At 48.0% G+C, this 23,874-nt stretch overlaps 1 protein-coding gene across 5 annotated transcripts in view; it reads right to left on the bottom strand.

Moving 5' to 3' along the window:
* Positions 1-23,167, bottom strand: part of DXO (decapping exoribonuclease) — a 47,332-nt gene extending 24,165 nt beyond the window's left edge. For 3 of the 5 annotated variants that reach the window (XR_014967931.1, XM_085623214.1, XM_085623212.1), the window contains exons 1-2: positions 22,588-22,719; positions 4,892-5,344 (exon numbers count right to left, since the gene is read on the bottom strand). Coding sequence is in view for 4 of the 5 variants with exons in the window: in XM_085623214.1 (XP_085479340.1) it covers positions 4,892-5,319 (428 nt within the window). In the remaining variant the exon portion in view is untranslated. Of the gene's footprint in view, positions 1-4,891; positions 5,345-22,587; positions 22,720-23,000 lie in introns of those variants that run through there. The other 2 variants (XM_085623215.1, XM_085623213.1) reach the window with 2 other exon arrangements.
* Positions 23,168-23,874: the final 707 nt, after the last annotated feature.

Below are 23,874 nucleotides of genomic sequence, written 5' to 3'. Positions count from 1 at the left end.
GTTCCATTCTTCTCAGGATGGACAATGTTTCTGCGGTCCGTTACATCAACCGTCTCGGTGGCACAAGATCCAAACCCCTTGCGGAACTCGCCAAGAGTCTATGGCGTTACTGTCTCTTCCACAATCTCTACCTCCAAGCCGAGTATCTCCCCGGCGATCTCAATTCCATCGCGGATTGGCACTCTCGGTATCTCCGGGATTCCGGCGACTGGAGATTACTTCCCTCCGTGTTTCATTCTCTCTCTCTCTCAAGTGGGGCCCTTTCTTCATCGACCTGTTTGCGTCCTGCCTCAATTCCCAGTTACCTCGTTTTTACAGCTGGCGCCCGGATCCGCTAGCTTTAGCGACCGATGCGTTCCTTCAGGATTGGTCACCTCATCTCAATTACGCTTTTCCTCCCTTTCTTATGATCAACAGGGTTCTTTCCCAGATTCGACGCCAGCAAACGTCTCTAGTCATGGTAGTGCCCTTTTGGCAATCCCAGATATGGTTTCCTTCTCTTTTGGAACTAGCAGTGGACTTTCCGGTCCTTCTCCCTCATTCCACGGACCTTCTTCTGAACCCTCGAGGTTCCCCTCACACCCTCATTCTGGATCGGTCCCTGACTCTTTCGGCCTGGAAGCTCTTCGGCCTCTCTCTACTGACCAACTCCTTTCTCAGGAAGCTTCACTCTTTATCAGCCAGGCCTGGGCTCCCGGTACTTCCAGAGCATACAAATCCGCTTGGTCTCTTTGGTCAAGCTGGTGTCTGGAACGGTCTATCGATCCCTTTTCAGCCTCTGTGACTTTTGTGGTTAATTTTCTGGCCTCGGAGGCCAGCGCTGGCAAGTCCTATCGCACGGTGAACCTGTACAGATCAGCCATTTCACTTAATCATCATCCCATCGACAATAAACCGGTTGGCTCTCATCCGCTGGTTTGCCGTTTGCTAAGAGGAGTCAGATTTTCCAAACCTCCGTTGGCTAAGTATTCTTCTTTATGGGACGTTAATTTGATTTTTAAATTCTTTATGGATTGGCCTGACAATGCTGCTCTATCCCTGAAAATGTTATCTGCAAAACTTACTATGTTGTTGTGTTTAGTCTCCATTAAACGTGTCTCTGATGTTGGGCTTTAGACCTTTCTTCAAGGCAGTTTTCTCCTACTGGAGTGTTGTTTCAAGTGCAGAGACGCACAAAAACAAATTTACAGTCAGTGTTTTATCCTTACTTTCCAGCTCAACCGAAATTATGTGTAGGTCGCTGCTTAAAAGCCTATGAACAAAAATCTGCTGACTTTAGGACTCCTTCCCATACCCAATTGCTCATTTCTTTCCGCAAACTTCACCTTCCTGTTTCTTCTGCTACTCTGGCCCGTTGGCTCATGTCTCTTGAGGGCATTGATGCATCTGTGTTTGGTGCTCATTCTAGCAGGGGTGCCATGGCTTCTAAAGCCTTTTGGTCAGGCTCGCGCCTAGAGGATATCCTTAAGTCAGCAGATTGGTCTAACGATAATGTTTTCAAGACCTTCTATTGTAAACCTGTGATTACTGCTTCTTCTCTAGTTGTTGATATGCTTTGAACTAGCATAATAGGAGCCTCTGGTCTTGCCATAAAATGTAGATTTTCCTAGTAAGTTATGACGGAAAGTCTTAATTTTATTAAAGACACGGAGGCGAGTATTATCCCACCACAACAGCTCTAATTTGTTCTGTTCCCCCCCCCCCCCCCCCCCTTAGGTACTCCAGCATTACCACCGCCTTCCTCGTGAGTCTGGACCTAACTCACCGGAGTTCTTGACGTCTACGTCCATCTGTCTGCCAACATGGTTTCCTCAGGATGTTTCGTCCATGGTGTTCCTCACTCAAGAACTGTTTACCTGGATTTTGACTGTTTTCCTACTGTTATTTTTGGTTCCTTTGTTTTCGTCTTCTTCCTAACTCGCACAAGAAAAGAGGACTGCTTGCGGTCAGATAGGTCCTTATATGGTTGGCCTGACCTGATTGGTTTATTTTACGTTATTGTTCTCCCCATTGGCCAGTAGTTTTCTCCTACAGCCTTCTGGGGAGTGTAGTTTTTAAACTTATCTTGCTGCTATTGGAATAAATGCAAGAAAAGAAAGCATAATACTCGCCTCCGTGTCTTTAATAAAATTAAGACTTTCCGTCATAACTTACTAGGAAAATCTACATTATGCAGCAAGAAAAAGGCAGCAGCGTAATGCAGTATATTTCCTGATACTAACAGTCTCTGCAAATATTTTAGACTCAGTACCAGTGCAACATACAAATGTAGCAGTGATAAAGGTAACCACTCAACCTTTGCAAAGGGCCATTCACTTCGCAGCAACACAAGTCACATTTTTAGTAACTTTTGATCCGTTTGAGCTACAAACAATTTATTAGTTAAATGCTTCAGATAATGCAGCAGTTGATGTATTATGTAGCAAATATGGCAGAGCCATAATTATGTGGAAAACATTTGCAAAATAGGATATTTTGCCATTTAAGTTTGAACTGCTCTTGTGGAAAAGGAGAGGAAAAGCGCTGATGACAGAAACTGCACGGCTGAGAGACAAATGGCTTGTGATAGCACTTTGAAGTGTATTTGGGACATTCTGTGATTGGATACGGATCCCAATTTGTGAATGTATTTTAATGTCAATTTGAATTAAATAACATAATGAGCTGTAACTGGTCAGTAGAATGCAAAAAAAATACAATAAATTGGTATGTTTTGCTCCTTCTGGCCACACCCCTGACTCTGCCCACTGCCCCAATCCTCGGGTTATTTCCACCCTCTGATTCTCCGCCCACAGTTCCCCCTACTTTTTCCCCCCCACTTCGACCACTGATCTCAGGTGACTGTAAACCACTCGGAAACATGAGAATTATTCCAGATACGGACTGGCTTGCTTCTGTCTCCTCCAAGACAAGACCACCTCGTCCTCAAATGTTCCCCATCTTGTATGCTGTGCCCTCAGCCTCTGAGCCCAGCTGTCACCGGCCCATGTCCCTAACGCCAGCAGCACGCAAACCTGTTTTCTATGTTATATCCACCCTATGAATATACCTTGGCATGAAATGTGCCTGCAGGCGGGGACACTGCGATTAGATGTTGGGTTGTTCCTGCACATCCATTTTAAGCAGACTTTCCGTCCCAACATTTTTTTTTTGATATGGTATACTGGTTTCAAAAATCACAGGCGCTTTCGGAGTCATGCACGGTTCTTTTAGAGCGACGTTAGCATTTTTTATAGCACAATTAAATAATTGACTTTGCCCATAATCTGTTTTATTGCTCTCCTGTCACACTGGTAGTAACAAAAGGTAGAAAAAGCAGAATTAACAATAATGTGTAACCACCGTTGCAACACAAATGGTGCAGTGTTAACATGCGAAAGACACTAAATCCCCTAAAAGCAGCAGCAATCTCTCAATACATGTTCTTATATCCCCACGTGTATGTACCCTCTAAAACTGTTTACCAATCTGCGTCTGGCTGTAGCCTGCAACTGAGTGTGTTGCCAAGGTTTTCTCATGGGTTCCTGTAAATGTACGATGTGTGCCTGCATGTATGTTTTTCCTGAGGATAGGGGTGTCTGAGTTGGTCTCTATATGCATGGAGTCTTGGAGTGTGTTTCTCTGCAAGTTAATGTGTCCCCGATTCCATGCAACATACAAACCAATTCCATAGGCTGTTAATGCTTGCTCTGCTCCTGCATGGTTTGAATCATGTGCACCTGTCTAGAACACTGGGTACTTTTTATATTAGTTTTGTGCGTTTACATTAGGAGTCCTGGGGCCCTCTCATTGGAAGCAAAGATTGTTTTTTAGACCGAACAAATTAGACTGCCAATCTGCAGAACGAGTATAGGGTTCTTCATATTGTATCGTTATAGAAAAGCAAAGTACACCATAAACTCATGCACTTCTCGGGGCTTATTTTAGGGTATAGAGGCCAGATGTGTGCACTAAGTAGTCTCAAAAAGAGGTCGCAAACAGTGCACTAACTGTGTGCAGTCAGTATTTTATTTTGCAAACCAACCTATGCAATAGTGGAACAGTTCACAAAATAAGGCACCACAGGAGGTGTCAGATCAACGTAGCTAATTAATAGTCAATAGGCAGGTCGCAGTCCGCGCCCCCTGGAGATTTGCTACAATGGTGGTGTGGCGTGCAGAGGAAAGCAGAGCACATCTCTGTGCATAAATTTCAAAATAAAAAACTCTGTTTTTACCCAAGAGAGTGGCTTCTTTAAATCAATTTTTTAAAACTTTACTGCAATGAGGCAGCGGGTCTCCCGGACCACAGCACACTCCCCCTGTGGTTGCAAACCTGATTCCCAAGGGGATGTCTCCCCTTTGCAATTCAGTTACCACCCCAATTTGGGAGTCAATAACAGATCAATAACATTCGGAAACCACCAATGCATATCATACCGACTTGTAATCTGGAAAGAACTTCAATTGCACTCCCCTTCCAAGGTGCAATTCGGTAGGGGTCGCAGAATTTTACGAGCCGGAAAAAGTTTTGGAAACTGTGAAATGGATTTTGTACAAATAAATGATTTAACGACCGCAAAGCCTGCAATTTACTGACTCTCAGGGTTTGCAACCACTACATTGCTTAATACACGCGGACCTTCACCCCAATATTAAAAAAAGTTTTTTTTTTTAAAATAGGACCAGCACAAATCGCATGCATGCAAATTCTTGTCACTTTACACATGACTTATCTTCAAACAACTCTCATAGCTGCTAAGCAAGCAGAGTTGGTTTGCCCTGTTTTGATGTAGTTTGGTAACAAAGCTCGGGTAATGCTTGGGATCAAACAAACGACAAAATAAGAAGGAATGCCCCTCATTTGTCAATGCTCAGATTCGTCAATGGCGGTTGTTCAGTGTGTGCCTCACCTCGATGCCGCCACCTTGGCGTCCTTCCGGGACTGGAGGAGGTGCTGGTTGTGGGTGATCCACCTCAGCAGGTGGTCCAGCCGCTCCTTGATGCCCTCGTCTCGCCGCACGTAGCGGTCGTGGTATCCGTCCCGCAAGTCGAAGCCGGGGTTCTTCTCGTTGGAGGGCGGCCGGTAGTAGCGCAGCCTGCGCGCGTCGTTGAAGAAGCGCCGCTCGGCGTCCAGCGAGAAGACCCCAATCTCCACCGGCTGCTGGTAGAAGGGAAAGCTGGTGTCGTACAGGTCCTGGCGTATGCGCAGCACCGGGAGAGACGGGGGCTCCTCGGTGGCGGAGGCCGTCCCCGTGTGAAGACGTTTGGAGGGGTAGTCATCCAGCTCCCCAACTGCCCTCTTCAGGAATGCCGGCTGCACGCTCACTTGTTCCTCCATCCTTCAGGAGTTCCTAAAATGAGGCCTGTGGAGAAAGCAAGTGTTCCATTATTCATTTAATGTTGAAAGGACAGACTCATTTACTTCCAGCCTATGTGTCCCAGTCTTAACACTTTTTAATCAAAATATAATGTGTACTCTTTCCAAGAAGACTCAAGGTGCACGCAGTCCTATTCTTGGCAGGATGATTTAGGGCTCTCTGGCTTGACGGTCGAATGCGCTCTATTCACCCTCCTACCAGGGCATGGATCCCGTCCGATCTATCCTTCTGGCTGGGCTGCTGCTCCCTTCTCAGCTATCCTGCTAGCAAATTAATCAGTCACTGCTACTTTCCCTCTTTCTTCTGGGTAGTCAATTGCTATCGATCAGTACTCATGGATTTATGATTGTTTTCTATTTATCCACTTAAATGGATGAATGGTCACCACCTTTTTTTTTTATTCTCCTGACTGAGCGATCCATCACCGCCCATTTATGCGTGTGGCTGGATTGCCGATCATTTCCTCTGACCCACCTTTCTGTGTGATCAGTTGCTTTATGCAAACCTCCTGAATAATTTGCTCCCTGTGAATTTTCCTGGCATTGTGATCAACGCCACACACCAGCCTGGAGAAGTCTATCCTTCCATTTCCATCCTACTGACTGACTGATCGATCGATCGATCACTCACTATTGTCTAAAATGCATGAATGATCAGTCCTTAATGTAATCAATTCATCTCTAGCCATGAGACCGATTGGTCCTTGTGTAGCTTCCTGCTTGTGTGATAATAGCTTCCCCTTTAACCGCTTGGTCAGTTAAAGGATTACTTCCACTAACCATCTGGATGGGTGATCTATTAGTATTGATCCCCCTAGATCAGTGCTTTCCTATTTAGCCTTGTCGCTGGATTTGTGATTGTTTGCTCCCTTCAATTCTGGATAATTGCCCTCCGGCAAAAGGGATCCTTTGCCCACATAAGAACGTATAATTCTCCACTGCGTAATCAGTAAGTCCTCGTTCCTTCTCTTGGTTGTTTGATCAATCACACCCAATTTATCATTCCAGCTGACTGAAGGATCGCTCCCTATAACCTGATTTTCTCTGTGAACAAAATCTCACTACTTACCCTACTAGATGGGCGATTCATTGCTCTCTATTATCCTGGCCTAGTGACTGATCACTATTTATCCTTCTGGAAGGATTACCTTTATGCCATATCTAATCACTCGTTATCTTCCTGTTTAGATAAGTCATTCTTCCCTACAAACCTTGGCTGGGTAACCCATCACTTCCTATTTACCCTCCTAGCTGGGTAACTGTTAACCCCATCCTTGCTCCTGGGTGGATGACAGATTATTTATAATCCGCCATTTAGCTCTTGCAATACCCTTCGTTCTACAAAAGATTGAAAAAAGGCATTGACGACTTACTGCCCTAAGCAGATGATCAATCACACTACAAATCCTCTGCGGCCCCGCCCCCTCCGCGCCCATTCGCTCCACCGACCCTCGCCTCCCGCCTCCCAGCTGCTCCTCCCTACCCACCTCCCCATATATCGCCGCTGTCGCGCCGAAGGCACGCCTAAGGCAAGCCCGCCTGTGCCCGTTCGCGCCCAGCGCCAGAACCCCTACCCCCAGCAGCAGCCACGAGGACTGCCGTCGCTATGTCACCAACACCCTCGTCGCTCTCAACCCAGCTGCAAGGCCGCCCCGAAGCACACCCAATGTCCCTTCACCTGCCTGAACTGCAGCTTCTCCTGCCTCGAAAGAGCCGAGACGCCTGCCACGATGGAACCCAATCAGTTTAGATGCATCCTGATCAACACCCGCTCCGCACACAAACACGCCGTCGAACTCTGGGACCTAGTCGACACGGCATCACCGGACGTCGCCTTCCTGACCGAGACCTGGATGAACGAAGCCTCCTCGCCAGCCATAGCCATCCCCGACGGGTACAAGATCACCCACAGAGACCGCACCAACAGGGCCGGAGGAGGAATCGCAATCGTCCACAAAAACACCATCAGGGTCTCAACAAACACCGACGACACCCTCAGCACCGCCGAACACATGCACTTCCAGATCCACACGGACCCCAAGACCACCCTAAGAGGCACCCTCGTCTACAGACCGCCAGGACCCCGGTCTCAATTCTGCAACTCCATCACCGACCTCATCAGCACGCACGCGCTGACCTCCACCGACTACATCCTCCTCGGAGACCTGAACTATCATCTGGAGAACAACAACGACAACAACTCCACCACCCTGATCGACAACCTCAGACTGAAACTGCTCATCACGACGCCGACACACATAGCCGGCCACACGCTAGATGCCATCTTATCCTCAAGCCCCCACGTCACCTTCAGCCACGCCTCCGAACTCACCTGGACAGACCACCACTGCATCCACTTCTCCTTCCAAAAACCCCTCACACACCACCGCACCCTACAGCCCCCCCGCCGCTGGGTCAAAGTCACTGAAGAACTACAGACAAGCCTCGCACTCAACCCTCCGACTAACCCCACCAACCCCGATGAGGGTGCACTCACCCTCGAGCGCTGGATGAACGACTGCGCCAACACAGTAGCCCCGCTGAAAAAAAACCACCAACAGAGACACCAGCAAAAGAGTCAGCTGGTTCAACTCGACTCAAAGCGCACCTGCCGGAAATTGGAGAACATATGGCACAGCGACAAGACACCAGACAGCCGCGCTGCCCACAAAGACGCCATCCGCAACCACCACCACCTCATCAGGACCGCCAAAAGGACCTCCTTCACAGACCACCTTGACAACGCACAAAACAGCAAGGAGCTCTTCACCATCGCGAAGGAACTCTCCAGCTCCAACGACATCCCACCATCGCAAGCCCTGTGCGACTCCCTCGCCACATTCTTTCACCGGAAAAATCACCGACATCCATGACAGTTTCAAACCGACCCCTGCAAACCACGCTGCACCGGACCCACCGCATCCCACCGCCCACGACACCCTGAGCATCGAGGACACAATCAAGACCATGGGCACAATCCACTCCGGATCCCCGTCCGACCCTCTCCCACACCACATCTCCAACAAAGCCAGCAATTCCATCCCACCCCACCGGCACAAAATCATCAACCTCTCCTTCGAAACCGCCACCTTCCCTGGGAACTAGAAGCACGCAGAGATCAACGCCCTACTGAAGAAACCCAAGGCGGATCCGAGCGACCTCAAGAACTTCCGACCCATCTCCCTGCTTCCGTTCCCAGCAAAGGTCATCGAGAAGATAGTTAAGACCCAGCTCACCAGTCACCTCGAAGACAACAACATCCTGGACCCCTCCCAATCAGGATTCCGCAGCAACCACAGCACCGAGATCGCCCTCATCAGGATCCTGCTAGACAACAGCGAGACGGCGGTCCTCATCCTCCTGGATCTCTCTGCCGCCTTCGACACCGTCTGCCACCGCACACTACGTACGCGACTCCAAGACGCAGGGATCCAGGAGAAGGCCTTGTACTGGACCACCTCCTTCCTCTCCGCAGGACTCAGAGTCCGCCTCCCCCTTTTCCGGTCAGAGGCCTCCGAGATCATCTGCGGCGTCCCTCAAGGATCTTCCCTCAGCCCGACACTGTTCAACGTCTACATGGCACCACTAGCACGCATCGCCCAACAGCACGACCTCCACATATTCTCCTACGCCGACGACACACAGCTGATCCTCTCCCTCACCAAGGACCCTAACAAATCCAACCTCCACCAGGGAATGAAGGCAATCGCAGACTGGATGAAGGAAAGCCGACTTAAGCTGAACTCAGACAAGACGGAGATCCTCATCCTCGGGTTCAACCCCTCAGCATGGGACGACTCATGGTGGCCCGCATCACTGGGGACCCCACCGACCACGCACGCAACCTGGGAATCATTCTTGACTCAAAACTCACCATGACCAAACAAGTCAACACAGTCTCCTCCACCTGCTTCAACACCATCCGCAAGATCTACAGATGGATCCCGACAAACACGAGGAAATCAGTCACCCAGGCCCTAGTCAGCAGCAGACTCGACTACGGAAACGCCCTCTACGCCGGAGCCTCGTCCAAGCTCATCAACAGACTGCAGAGAATCCAGAACACCTCTGCATGCCTGATCCTCGACGTCCCGTGCCGCGACCCCATCACCCCCCACCTGAGGAACCTGCACTGCCTCCCCTTCGACAGGAGAATCTCCTTCAAGCTCCTGATCCACGCTCACAAGGCCCTCCACAAGACCAGACCAGCCTATCTCAACAGTCAACTCTCCTTCTACGTACCCAACAGGAAACTCCGCTCTGCTGACCATGCCCTGGCCACAGTCCTGCGCATCTGTAGAACAACTTCCGGAGGCAGGTCCTTCTCCCACCGCGCCGCCAGGACCTGGAACACCCTCCCTCTCTACCTACGACAAACCGAAGACCTGCTGACTTTCAGGAGACAACTCAAGACCTGGCTCTTCGACCAGTAGCAACAGCACACCTCATGCGCCTTTGTAGGAGAGTGGCATCGACTGCATAGTTGCCCCCAACTTTTTGCTGATGTTTTGACTGTTTTATGACTCTAGCCAGGCTGTGGCCCTGCTATCCAGGACCCCAGCCAATCTGATTCCTCTGTTAAAAGATGTGAGTACCCTAGGTGTAGGGTCTGCTTTCTATGTTCACCCCCACTTTTTGCTTTTGCTTTACTGGTTTTCGACTTAGATGTGGCTGTGGGCCTGCTAATCAGACCCACAGCCCAGCTGTTCTCTCTCTAAATTAATACTATGTACTCTAGGTGCATAACCCAATTGGTAAGGATCACCCTCTATGGCCCTGTACAGTGTACCTTAGGTACCCAGGGCATGGGTGTACCCTAGGCCTACCAGGGGCTGCAGCATGTATTATGCCACCCCTGGCTGGCCTTCCATTATGACAACTGGCTGATCACTCAGCTGGGGCAAGGTCGTGTAATCACCCCTTGCTTAGGTGTAGTATTCCTACACCTACCTTATATATAGATACATGGGTAACCTATCAGTCACTCCTATGGCATGCCTTAACAATCCTGAAGGCAGAGTGCTTGGTAACATGTGAGATGGTGCTCTAGCATGAGCTGAGCCTGTCTGCAGCTTTCGGAACCATGTCCTTATAGCTGTTCTATGATATCGCCTACCATATACTCTTAAAGTGCCTTATAATCCTCGCGGTTATGGTAACTATGGTTTGGCTTTATCAAAACATGTTGTGTAAGGTGTCTAACACTGTAGAGTACTAGCCCCACCCCGTTTCAGGCGATGAGGATAGTATTCCTCCCTTCTAGAGGGAGAAGACATGTTGAAGACCTACTATCCGGTTAAAGTTAATCAGAGCCCCAGCATCACAAAATGGATGCTGCTGCCGCAACACAAGTCTGACCTCCTGCTGCTGGGAGTCATCCCGGCAAGGGAGGCTTGGACAATAGGTGTCCTGCCTTGGGAGGTGCTAGCACCACCCCAGACAGGCCTTAGTGTATTGGGGCAGGGAGGGATGATGAAACGAGACATTGCCTGGGGCACACTAGGTGTTCCATGCATAGTCCAGTTCAAACCGGTGCTGGGCCACTCCAGCCCCAGTCCTGGCGCGAAACTGGACAAAGGGATGGGGGTGTAACCACCCCCCTCCCTGGTCCCACCCATAGGAGGGACCTAGCAGGTAACCCAGCCCCCCAGATTAGTATAAGAGTGGGAACTGAGTCCCTAGGACTTTGGATTATCCTGAAAACTGAAACTTGAACAGAAACTCTGGACCTTCGACATTAGACTACGGAAGAAGACTGAAGAATCTCCCTTGTGGCCAAGGAGTGGCCACCCTGTGCAAACAGGCACCATCAAGCAACCTGCCGTTTGCTTTGCCTAAAGTTCTACGAGGAACCGACTGCAGAGCCCGACCAGCGCCTTGACTTCCAGACTTCTCCGACCCTGATCCACATCCACAGCAAAGCGGAGATCCATGGAGGCGACGAGAGACATGGGAAAATTGGCTACTTGCTTCCAGCGCAGCTTCTGAGGCATCCTCGAAGTTGTACTCTGGAGATTGAGAAGCCCCAACCACGAGCACCATCTGCACCGAAGACCAGCCCCCCCACACTCTACGAGTTCTGCGTGGGGCCCTTCTGCATTTTCCTGCTCGACGAGTCTGTCCGGTTGCTTGCCCGTTGGCTAGTAGCCTTTGCAGACCAGGAAGGCACCTCAGGCCTTCCTGGTCTGCAACAGAAGCAAATCCTTCATCCTGCGTGGGTTGCGCTTGCCAAGGCTTGTTGGGTCCCAACTCGACATAGACGCCGCCGAAAGCAAGAGCCCTCGTGGGACAGCACGCCTCCTAGTTCTGGTCGTCCTCAACGCCTCCTGGTACCCGTGGCTGCTGCGACAAGCTTCACCTCTTCACCTGCATCTTCACGACATCGCCTGGTTCCTTCCTGGTTCCTTCCCGGCTCCTGGCTGGTGACCTAGACTCTGTCCCCTTTGTTTGCAGGTGTCCTCCTTGATCCCGATCCACCGGACACTCTTCACTGACAGCATCTTTTCTTCAGGCATCCATAGGAGTCAACGACGAAACCCGACGCAAGTTCACACCTATGCACCCGCAGCCCGTGGGCTAGGTAACTCGAGTACTCCGGTGCTCACAAGGGTATTGACTATCCTAGTGTCTAGTTTCCAAGCCTCTAACTCCTAGCTCCTTCCGAAGTGTCCTAAAACTCTTTAGTTCTAAACTTTACTATTTCTATCGATTTTACGCATTACGCGTGAGTGTTTCCACTCTACACCTGAATCCCGTGGGCCTTCCAATGCCTAGCAACTGTTAGTATAGTGTAGCCCCAGCGATTCCCATGGCCTAGGCCTAACCTGTGTTCGTGACAGTGGTCCTTATTCCACTTACTTAGTATATGGTTTGCGTGGCCCCTAGGGCCTAACTGTATTACTTACCTGTGTAACTTATGTATGCTTAAATAAGACTGTGTTGTACTTACCTCGAATCTCATAAAGAGTGCTGAAGGTATTGTGACTAGAATAAATACATTCTATTTTGATATATATCTGTTGTAGTGTCCTTTCATTTGGTATTCAAGGGATTGTATATGGTATCACAGCTGGCTTCACATGCCGTTCAGAGTTTAGACCAAGACTGCTCTTGTCCATGCTACCACTAGGATAGCTAGTCTATAAGGTTGACTTTACAACCAATCACCATAAGGGTTGTTTGGACTGATATAAGGTGTACACTAGAACTAGTGACATCATACATCAGGCCAACATCTCACACTAGGTACAACCTAATTGCATACTGAGGATACCCTACCAGTCCCTTGTAGATGGTACCCTAGGTACCCAGGGCATGGGTCCCTCAGAGGCCTACCAGGGCTGCAGCACTTATTGTGCCACCCTGGGACAGCCATACAAACTGAAACCACCAGACCACTACTGTAGTCTGGGTAAGGTGGTGCTAGCACCCCTTACAGGGATATAGGTACCCTGTATCCCACCTAATTACAACACATACTCTCATAGGTCACCCCTATAGCAGGCCTTGGTAATCCTACAAGGCAGGGTGCTGAAGTATGTGTGAGGGGAGACCCCTACCTGAGTAGGGCCCCTCTGCAACCTTCGTAAAATCATTGCTGGGTTGTTTGTAGTGTAGCCATACCATATACTCTTAACCGCATTATAAGTAGGGCTCCCGGTTTTATGGTGTTTATTTTTTTGCCATTTCCGTCTGTATTTATCTGTATTTATTTTTTGGGCATTTTTTCTGTATATATCCGCATTTATTTTTTCCGCAACCAAAAGACGACGCTGCAGTTAGTATTTTTCCACATTTATTTAAGGCTATCAACAGCTCAGTACTACCACAATTTATATTCGCATTTTAATGCAAACTAATATGATCTTACAATAGTGTCAGTGTGTGTGGAAATCGGCCACAGTCATGTACTTGCCCTAGCCTTTAAGTGCAGTTACAACTTTGCAGCTGCCATAAGACATAGAAGAGGCCGTCCTGGAGAAAAGGATACTCATAAAATCTACTCTTTTAGGAGACCTGCCACAGTTTGCATGGAGCTAACAGAGATGAGGGATTGTCCCTCACTTGTGCAGAAACTGGCTTCTAAAAAAAATTAAAAATATTAATGCAATAGGGCTTTCAAAAGAACAAATATCCACAAATGAATAAATCTTCGCGAGGCCGATGTGATGCATGTTTTTTTACAGGGTGAGATGTTTTGTTACATTGAAACTCAAATAGGTCTGTGTGTTTTCATAAAACACACAATTCGCTACTGCTGTAGTATATTTTGTATTTCAGCATATTACTTAATTTTTACAGTTCACACCGACGTCTGGCTACAATCCCTCTTTTTTTCATTTCATGCAGTAACTTTCATTGCACAGCTTCTGGAACAGCTCCCGAGGCAGAGATAAACACCGACAGTATATCTGCTTGGTGCAGAGGGGCAGGTACAGTGTACTGCTCTGCATATGTTTTTGGGATGTGTTTGCGGTGCGCTGTGGACGTTGGGAGAGTGTACTTACCCAGCTTGGCTGTGAAGACGCAGTGGCTGAAGTGTTTGCCAAGTTTGTGGCCAGATTGTTCTTGCAGCCAGGCGCGCAACACCCATTGGACTCTCAGGGCTTCAGCCCTCCCCGTCGTGTGCGGCAGCCCGGGATGAGACAGCTTCCCGGTGCACACACAGCTGCACCCGAGCACTTCACAGGTCTTTAAAAGACCATTTGTATGTTAATGAGGCCTCGCTGTTTCACCCTTTCTAAGAGCCCCTGCAGCTCCACTCTGCCTATGGCTGAAAAGATTCAGCCCCCGCCCCCCCCCCCCCCCCCCAAACATTTTTTTCTTAGCCCCCCCCCCCCCCCCCGAAATTTAACTCTAGTAGCGCCTCTGCTTGCAGCCACATGTTCTTGTTGCAGATTTATAAATGCGCAAACTGGACCTGAAGGTATTTAGAGCACTTAACAGAGCACCAATTATGTAACAAAAGGACACCGTGTACTGCACTGCAAGAACAACCCGGCCACAAACTCAGCAAACACTCCAGCCCCTGCGAGTACACTGTGAAGCCGCCATTCATCTGTCCCCCGAGAGGAGATATGTCGGTAAAAGACACTTACCTTTGGCGTGAAATGGCAGCTGGCTGACCCTCAAAAATAAAGGGCAAAAGGTATGGGGGCGGGAACAGAGAACTGGTGACACATCCACACAGGGACGCTTGGATCCAACCACGATTGGCTCAGGGGGGCACAGCAGCAGTTAAAAAACGACCCTAATTGAAAGGAATTTCCAGAAAACCACAAGCTGTAGGGCCCTGCAAGTGTTTTGTGTTACTGGTGGGCAGACACACCCCTAGAATCAGGGAGAGGGGCATGGCGAAGCAACTCGGCTGGAGCACGGCAGTGCAGCAAAATTTGGTAGTATTTTCCCGCTTTTAAATATAAATACAGACGAAGGGAAAAAAAAAATTCCGTCTGTATTTATATGTAAATATCCGTTTAAACGGAAAACCGGGAGCCCTAATTATAAGTATATAGCGATAGCGTGATAACTTGAGAATGGCTACACAGAACCATATCGTGTTTGGTGTCAAACATGTAGGAATCATACCCCCAGTCCAGCCATGGGCATGAGGGCACGATTCCCCCCTGCTAGAGGGGCGATATGGGAAAAGCGGCAGAATTTAGACACCAATTTAAAAGTGCACACGTAGTACAAAATGGCCACTACCAGCCACCCACACGACTCTGGCTGGCTCTTGCTGGGGAAAATCCCAGCCTCGCCAGCTGGACAATAAGGCTCCTGTGGCAGGGAGGTGCAAGCACCTCCCCAGACAGGATATGTGGATTGGAACTGGGTGGGTGCACCATATGTTGCCTTTCAGAGTTGCACGTAGGCTGCTACAGCGCCTACATTCTGCATACACCGCCTGGAACCGGTTCAGGGGCATCCTGCCCATCGCCCAGGCGGGAAACACACAACGTGGAGTGGGTGTAGCCACCCTTTCCCACCTCAACTCTCATTGGTAGGCTCTGATCTGGACCCTCCCCTAATCTTGGGGATAAAGGTGAATACTGTGTCCCCAGAGCCTCAGATTAATCTTGGACTTTACAGACTTGACCTTTGACAAGCTGCTGCCCAGCTGACTGAAGAAATCTCCCTTGGGATAAAGGAGTTATCCCCCTGCTTGGCAGGCACCTGACACACTGCAAGTGACCCGGTTGGAACTTTGCTGCTCCTACGGACTTCGTCGACTCCCAGCAACCTTGAGGTGGGTTTCCAGAGCATCCCAGAGGCCAGTGAGTGTGCACAGCAAGTCTGAGCACCGTGGACCGCGGGGGTGCCGAGATCCCCAATACCCCAGGACACCGGCCACCTCTTGCATAGCACGCGACCCTGACCAGTGGGGAAGTTGTGCTTTGGCCCAATATTGAGCCAACCTCTCAGCAGCAACTGTGCCAAAGATCAGCGCCCTAGCCCCCTCCGGTGGCCCGTGGGCTCCCTTTTACGCACTCCAAATTGCTGCCTCCCGCGGTCCCTTGTCTCTTGACTTGTGGGCCCTAGCGGAGGTCAATCTCGACATTTAAGAGTTCCCCTGGTTGCTCCAGGCCTGCTCTACAGCCTCCCCAAAGGTGGCCCCTCTCAGACCTCGTGGGTCTGCACCAGTAGCTGATTTGTTCATCTTGCGTGGGTTGCGGTTGCCAAGGCTTAGTGGATCCAATCCGGACACTAACACCGCAGCGACCCTCATCCTTCGTGGGACAGTCGCCCTCCAGAAGCTGGTCTTCCTTAAAGCCTCCCGGAGCCCGTGGCTGCAGATCCAAGCTACACCTCTTTCCACTTGAAGCACCCAACATTGAAGGGCTCTTTCCTTTGAGCTCCCTGGTCACTGTGCCGTGACCCAGACTCTGTCCCCTCTGCTTTCAGGTTCTTCTCTTCAAGATCTACAACTTCATTCTACACAGCATCATCTACGCTTTTTGCTAGCAGCAGTTTTGTACATTTTCCCATTGAAAATCAGCCCACGACCCGACATCGAAAACGACCTATGCACCCGGCTTCCCTGGGGCAGGTAACGGTGGTACCTCGGTACTCTCGTGGTGGTGGGCTCCTCAAAGGCTTAACTCTAAGCCCTTAACTTTGAACTCCTGCTTGAAGTATTTTTAATCTGTTTAAATCAAACCGCGACATTCTCCATAGGCTATAATAGAGATCCCGATAGCAGCTATTTGCACTGCACGCGTCTCCCGTGTGTCCCCTTCCTCATAACCTGGGGTAGATTCTTAAGGGGCCAGCGATCCTAAATGCCCTAGGCATTGTGTGTAGAATGGTCGTGGTTCTTATACCATTTTTTTATATATGGTTTGGTCCCCCCCTGGGGCCCTGTGATTCCAGTGCTATCTATTGTATCTATAAAAGCTTGTTTTAATTGTAACTTTACCTCTAGCCTCATAAAGAGACTTGTGGGATTCTGTCTAGAATAAATACATATATTTTATATATATATACACCTGTGTGGACTACTCTTTCATTTGGTTATTCAAGAGGTTATCTATGGTAAAACAATAAGCTTAACACTCCTTCAAGACTTGGCCAGAAGGCTGCTCTCCACAGCTACCACTAGGATAGCTTTCTTTAAAGGTTGTCTTTAACCTATCATCAATAAGAGTCGAATTGGTCTGGTGCAAGGTGTCCCCTATAACTAGAGGACAGCATATGCCAGGCCAACTTCTCACAGCCTTGAAAATAGGCCTGGGCGAAAATTCCGTTCCGCTCGCGGTAATTGCGATAATTTGCCATTTTCGCGTTCCGCGGAGCGCGCGAAAATGTCAAAATTTCCACAATCCGCATCTTACCGGAAATTTTCTGCTTGCCCACGCTGTAAAAAAAAATACATTTTCGCGTGCGCGCGATCGCCTTACCTGAATACCCGCTTTCGCCAACAAGTTTTCCCGATCCGGTCGCGTTCTCCACGAGATGTTGGATTGTTGGTAGCCATTTGCGCTGTCTCGCGACGGTTCGCGCCCGCAGTAACGTCATTCGTCGCACGATCACGTCTTTCTTCTCGCGATCATGCACCGCGAGACAAGTGAAGACAAGATGGCCGCGCCCTTGAGCAACCGCATGGGTAAGTTGGCGAGCCGCGACCAAACAGAAAATACCACGAACGGGCGGGAAAAAACTTCTGCGTCTTCGCGATATTTCCACATGTTTGCGGAGATTTTTAACATTTTCGCAATAGTTTGCTAAAGTGAATTTTGCAAATTCCGCCCACCCCTACTTGAAATCCTTATGGGTATGTAGTGCGCTTTACAAATTACATGATTGATTATCAATTGCTCTTCAGCTACCCACATGACTGGATGATAAATTGCTTTCTACAAAGTTCAGTCGCTCCCCTTGTATCCTTTATTCCTGCATGATCAATCAACCTCCACCTGGCAAAGTGACTGGTACATTTATTCTGCTGGGTGAGAGAACGACTCTCCTTGCGAAGTCTTTAATCACTCTCTAGAATTCTCCTGATGGGATGCGCTGTCACTATTTACCTTCATTACTGCATGAACAAATAGCTCTCAATTTATCAACGAGGCTGGGTTGATGGGTTATTACTCCTAGCACACTTCCTTCTCTGGAGGTTCTATCACTTCCTGTTTAGTATCGCTAGCTCAGTAATTGGTCATTCTCTGTTTTTGCAACATGGCTTAGTGACCGATCAAGCCCTATGACTTTTCTAGTTGAGTGACTGAGAACTTCTTGCTGGGAGACAAACAGACCTCCCACTGGACCCCAAGGTTTCCCCAATTCCAATTGTTATTATCTATGTGTTCACAAAAGAACGCATATCTAATTAAAGCATTATTATGACATTCAGCAGTACATGCCACTAACAATCACTTTCCAAACATTAATTTAACGGGCAACAGGCACACCCACCAACTGACTAACCATGTAAAGTGTTTGGTACAACACTAGAGTGTCACCCACAAGCCTGCTGACACACCCATCCTACATGAGACAATTACTTGTGCAAACTGAATCATGCTGTGCTCTGTCCTAGAAATGTTGGCACCATTTGAAATGTCATCCCTGGACTAACAACAGTTTTATATAGGCAGCGTGTGCTCTATACAAATGGTAGTTACATAACAGAGTACAGCTGCAAGGTAGACTTTAGGATTAGGGTCCAACCACGACTTTAAACTGCAATATCACTTGAACTCAAGAGCTAGAAACATGGTTCAACATATTCTGGAATTAGGACCAGCCACAACCAGTGGAACAGAATTGCCATGTCAGTGTTTGAAGCAAAGACCCTTGTTGCCACCTTGGCCGTAGGCTGGGACTGGGCTTATATGAGGCACCCATGAGAGTCAGCCAGTCCAGGCTCAATCAACATGGAAACCGGGAAGAGTCACAACAGCTTCACACTCATGGCATGTGAACCTGTTACCTTTTGTGATTAGACCAGCTGTGCTGCAGTGATCTTGTGTCTTCATGCATGCCCACAGTGAGCCAGGGCTTGTGCTGATTTTCCAGAAAATCATAGGCGCAGTCCAGCTGCTTTTCTTCCACACGTTGCTTCTGGGATCTCAACCTGAGGGAGGACAACCACCACCACGGGTTCTTCCCCTTCTAAATTTTTGCTCAACATTGGTTCGCAGAGCTCATTTGATGTCCGAACAAATAATCAACCACTTAACTGAGAGGACCAGTATTTATCCACACTCTGGGGACATAAAGAGGAAGCCTTGGACATCTAAAGTGATGCAGTCTTCAAAATCCCTCTCTTATCGAAAAGAAATCCAGCTGGTCCTTCTTACCCAGTTTCAGAAACTGTGGGTGCTGGTAACCACCTCCTGTTGGGTGGACAGAATAAATGTGGGGTGATCAAAGACCTGTGGAGGTCATGGGGGAGAAAAATGGCTTCCATGTATTTAGCTGCAAGGTCCTAATGGACTTAAGGTCAATGCTCTCCTCGGAAGCCGCCCAAAACGCCAAAGGCCTCCAGTCGTCGTAAACAAACCAAATATTTTTAGATGTGGGGTGAAAGGGGTACTGAGGTGAACACTAGAAGGGAAACTGTCCTCATATTCTAGCCTTCCATCACCAAAAAGTCAGTCTGGGGTCTTAGCTGGCTTTCTCCGCAGTCTCCTAGCCTATTACCAAACCTGACTCTTTGCTTTAATCTCCTAATAAGGTTACATCTCCACATCATGGGGCCACTGATCTCTTTCTCAACCAAGTCTCCTAGTATGGTTTGAGTTTTCTTGTTTTTACTCAGCTGCAGTTTACTTTTAGTGCCATAGTTTATCTAGTACCTGTGGAAAAGGCTGGTGTGCCCTAAGTTTCAGCACAAAGTTACCCATCTCCAATGCTGCAGTCATCTTTTTCCAAGCCACTTTCTCTTCATTTCCACTGCACTGTTGGTTGGTGGGACCAGATCTCTCAGCTGTACGCCAGACTTTCCGTAGGTGTCCTCATAACTTCAACATTATCACTTCTTCCTGCTCCCTCCCTTCAAGGTGTCCTTGGTCCTAGATTTCAGCTACGATTTCAGCTACTAGTCACTAACAATGAGACTTTGTGGCTTTTTTAGACATACAGAAACAATCAGACAAGTGTAAAGCCTCATCTCCCAACTTCAGACCACATAGAACACTTCTGATGCGGCATATGAAGCACACGTCCAGAGATCTTAATCAGGCTTTGGGAGAAGATAAAGCGTACAGCAGTATCTGCATTAGCCACCAAGGGTATCAATATGGACCATAATGTTCAAACAGTCTCATAACTTATAAAACTTAGTGGGGCAGCAACGACCACCGTAGACTACCCTCTTGGCTGCTCTCAATAACATAAATAAACCTTAACTCTGTAACACGTCTCCTTGCAACCACCAATGCCATAACAAAAAGGATCTTCTTGTATTTAAAAGGATCGGGAATCACTTTGACCTCTTATGTGCAATTCACTGCCTCGGTTACTTCCACCATCTTTGGCACATTTCCAAATGTTTTGACTGCACCACCTACAGTATATGACTTTTGAATGTTTATATTTTCACAGCCCTCGGTAAGCCATTTTACGTCTGCTTTGGTGTATGCCTCAAGGTGAGGCGGCATTTGCTTCTACATTCGATTCACCCTCTCCCACGCAGTCTGCTATCTAAAGGGAGTACCAAAAACGACCCCCATTGCCTGGGCTCCTCAGGAACAAATAGTTGTTCCACAGTCCCCACCACCTTAATATGAAATCAGCTGTCAGACCTCTTTAAATCACATCCACCTTGTCCGTGACCCGGACACAGCCCCACTGCCTTCATTTGTAAAATACGCTGAAGCGCTCACACATACATCTTACACGAGGATAGTCAAGGAAACCCAGCAAAGGCAATGATGAAGCAGTCCCTTATCGAGGAGATGCAGAGGTCGGTCTACCCACAAGGAAGTATATGGAAAGCCCTGTACCTCTTCACTGTAATTCTGCTGCAACCACCACCAGTAACTTAGTAGCCTGGTCTGGGCGGCAGCAGCCTTGCTCACTTGGGTTAGAGAATACTTTGGATGTGCTTCCTTTCAAAAGGGCTCAAGTATTTTGAAGAATGACAACATTAAATTGAGGAGCAGAGCCTGCTGGTTTGTAGTTTGTTGAGCCCACTGAGGGAACAAAATAGGGCATATGGCAAGTAAGCTTTTCTAATCCATGCAAAGGACTTTTGTCCCAGTTTGCTCTACAGCACCTTCCTTGATCGAGGATCCATCCATTCCTGTTTGGGGGAATCGATCAATAAAACTGGAAGGATAATAGTTCTGGATGGGCGACTTGTCCTTCATTTTAACGTTGCAGCTGGGTGATCAGTGGCGTCAGATTTAACCTGCTGGGTGTGCTAATGCTGTTCTAGTGGGTGAGGGAATCCCAGTGCTAACCCCTCTGAGGTTAGTATTAGACAACTATCTAGCTATAATGCTGGATTGGTACTAGGTAGCTAGCTAGCCATCCAACTGGTGCAAATAATTGCCTTTTATTAATCATGCATGATTGATATATCCTTATTTAACCTCCTGATTCACAGATCATAAATCGACCACTTAGATAGATAATCCACCCCTCCCTGAATTACCCTTATGGTGTCTGACCCACATTCCTAATTTTCTATTTCGCCCAATATCATCATTTGGCCGGTTGACACATTACTAATTTTCTACACAATATCGTTTGGCCGGTTGACTCACATTCTTAATTCTCTATTTCAATGGCTCGTCGATTCGTGAGTAATTAGCTACACACTAGCAGCGTTGGATTTGTGTCTGGTTGTTTCCTAAACACTAGTCAGCAGTTGATTGCTGAAATGGCTTTAGGCAATCGCTGCACTTCCTCATGTATATTACTTTGCAACTGCGGAACTTGTTTCTATGTCATTCAACATGCCCATCTGCGGAGCAAAACGTGTTGTATTGTGGGATTTGTGTTAATTACTAGCGTACTGCGCTACACAACGTAGCGATAGGAACTTAAATCCTGCAATTTCCCAAAACCTCACTTTGGAGGGGCAGGTGTTATTTGGAATGTGTAGACTATTCTATTTGCCAGCATTCCTCAGTAGAGAAGCCAGTAGCACAACCAGTACGATTCTGATGCATCCTGGTACGTGTAGCGCTACATTTGTAATGTACGCATCCCCAACATACCACGCTACAAAAGCTAGCGATAGGAACTTTAGTCCTGCCGTTTCCCAAAACCTCACTATGCAGGGGCAGGTGTGATTTGAAAGTTGTAGATCAGTCTCTTTGCCAGCACGACTCAGTGCAGAAGCTATTAACTCATCCAGTACAGTTCTGGTATATCCTTGTACGTGTAGTGCTACATTAGTAAAGCCATAATCAGGGCTACAAACAGAAAAAGTAAATGCTCAAGACTGGGTGATAAACACTGCCAGTCTAGTTTGCACCTCTTTGGAGAAGACTACGAATAACCATTGAGTGAATGCAGGTCGCGTCTCTGCCCTTGTCCTTGGCTGAACTCCAGTGTGTGTGACTCATATAATTCTGGTGGGAAACTGACACGAATGATGCGCCGTGGGGGTTTAATTATGCCCGTTGTTAACAGTCAGGCATATTGAGTAGGGCCTAAAAAATATCTTTTAGCCCCCTCTGTTGGGTCCCCATTGTCAGAGGTTTCAGAGGTGCATGTGGGACTTGACACCCATTGTCCTTTGTGTTCCGGGGCAGAGTCCTGCTAGTCACTTACCTGCATGCCCCTCTAGATCGCCCTCAGTACTCACAGCGGCACAGAGAGGTGCTAGCGCCGTGCTTACTTCAAGAAGCTGCTTACAACACTTCCGTTCTACCACGCCCACTTCCTGTTTGGGCGTGCTGCGCTATTCCTGGGAGCGCAGTCAGCAGAACAGACTCGAATAAAGCGAAAACAACTCCCAATCCAACATGGCGGTGTGCTTACCTCGAGGCTTCACCTCTAAGGCCACCCTCGCCATTCTAAAATATTAGACCCGCATTTTAGAACCGTCTCCTTCACTGAAGAGACTCTGCCGCTGTTTAACGGTCGCATGGTTTACTTAGAAAATCACCCTGCGGAAAACGTCTCACTTTTAGGAGCCGAGTACATAATATGATTCATAAGAACTAAACAATAGGGGCACTTACATCATTCGTTTTTAGGTCTCGCCTACATAGCGCGCATGGGCTGCGTAGGAGAACCTTTAGCCGTCGTTCTGCTCTTTTTCGAAGCACACACTCGTGCTTGTACCGGCATCTACCTTGCAGGAGCGAGCAGGGGGCGCGCCACAATCACGAGTATGTTCTTCGAAAATGAGCAGACTGCGCGCGCATGCAGGCACCACTCCCGTAGGGTGACCAGATTCTCAAAACAAACAAGCATTTACAATGCAATGGTCTCGGCATTGTTAAAGTTAGAGCTATTGGCATTGCTCATGACATTATTTTTGTTTTTGTTTTTAAAACATCTCTCTCTCTCACAAAAATAAGTCTTATTTTCGTGAGAGAGAGAGAGAGAGAGATGTTTTAAAAACAAAAACAAAAATAATGTCATGAGCAATGCCAATAGCTCTAACTTTAACAATGCCGAGACCATTGCATTGTAAATGCTTGTTTCAAGATGACAGCAAGAGAGTTAGGGAAGAAGAAAACATTATTCGCTCACGACACGAGTTCTGCATGTGGGGCTAGCTTCACTAATGGCAGCTAGAAAAGTTTGATAATGCACTGTCTAGAAGCTGAGGCATAAGCAGGACAACTGAAATTATGCAATTGCAGTGATTTGTGCATAATTATAGATTTGCCACATTTGCCACATAATCGATTACCTGCTGCATATTCTGCAGATTTTAACACCCAAATTATTGTTTCTAGCTCAAATTGATCAAAAGTTACTATAAACGCAGCAACACGTATTGCTGCACAGTGGAAGGCGCTTTGCAAAGTTGGACTGGTCACCTTTCTGTTGCTTATTGCTATATTTGTTTAGCTGGCCCAAACAATGTTAACAAGTTAAAACTGA

The sequence above is a fragment of the Triturus cristatus genome, chromosome 8 (genome assembly GCF_964204655.1).
Source record: "Triturus cristatus chromosome 8, aTriCri1.1, whole genome shotgun sequence".
In the NCBI taxonomy this organism is placed as follows: domain Eukaryota; kingdom Metazoa; phylum Chordata; class Amphibia; order Caudata; family Salamandridae; genus Triturus; species Triturus cristatus.
The sequence above is the reverse complement of the archived record's forward strand: the minus strand, read 5'-3'. Positions and strand labels throughout refer to the sequence as shown.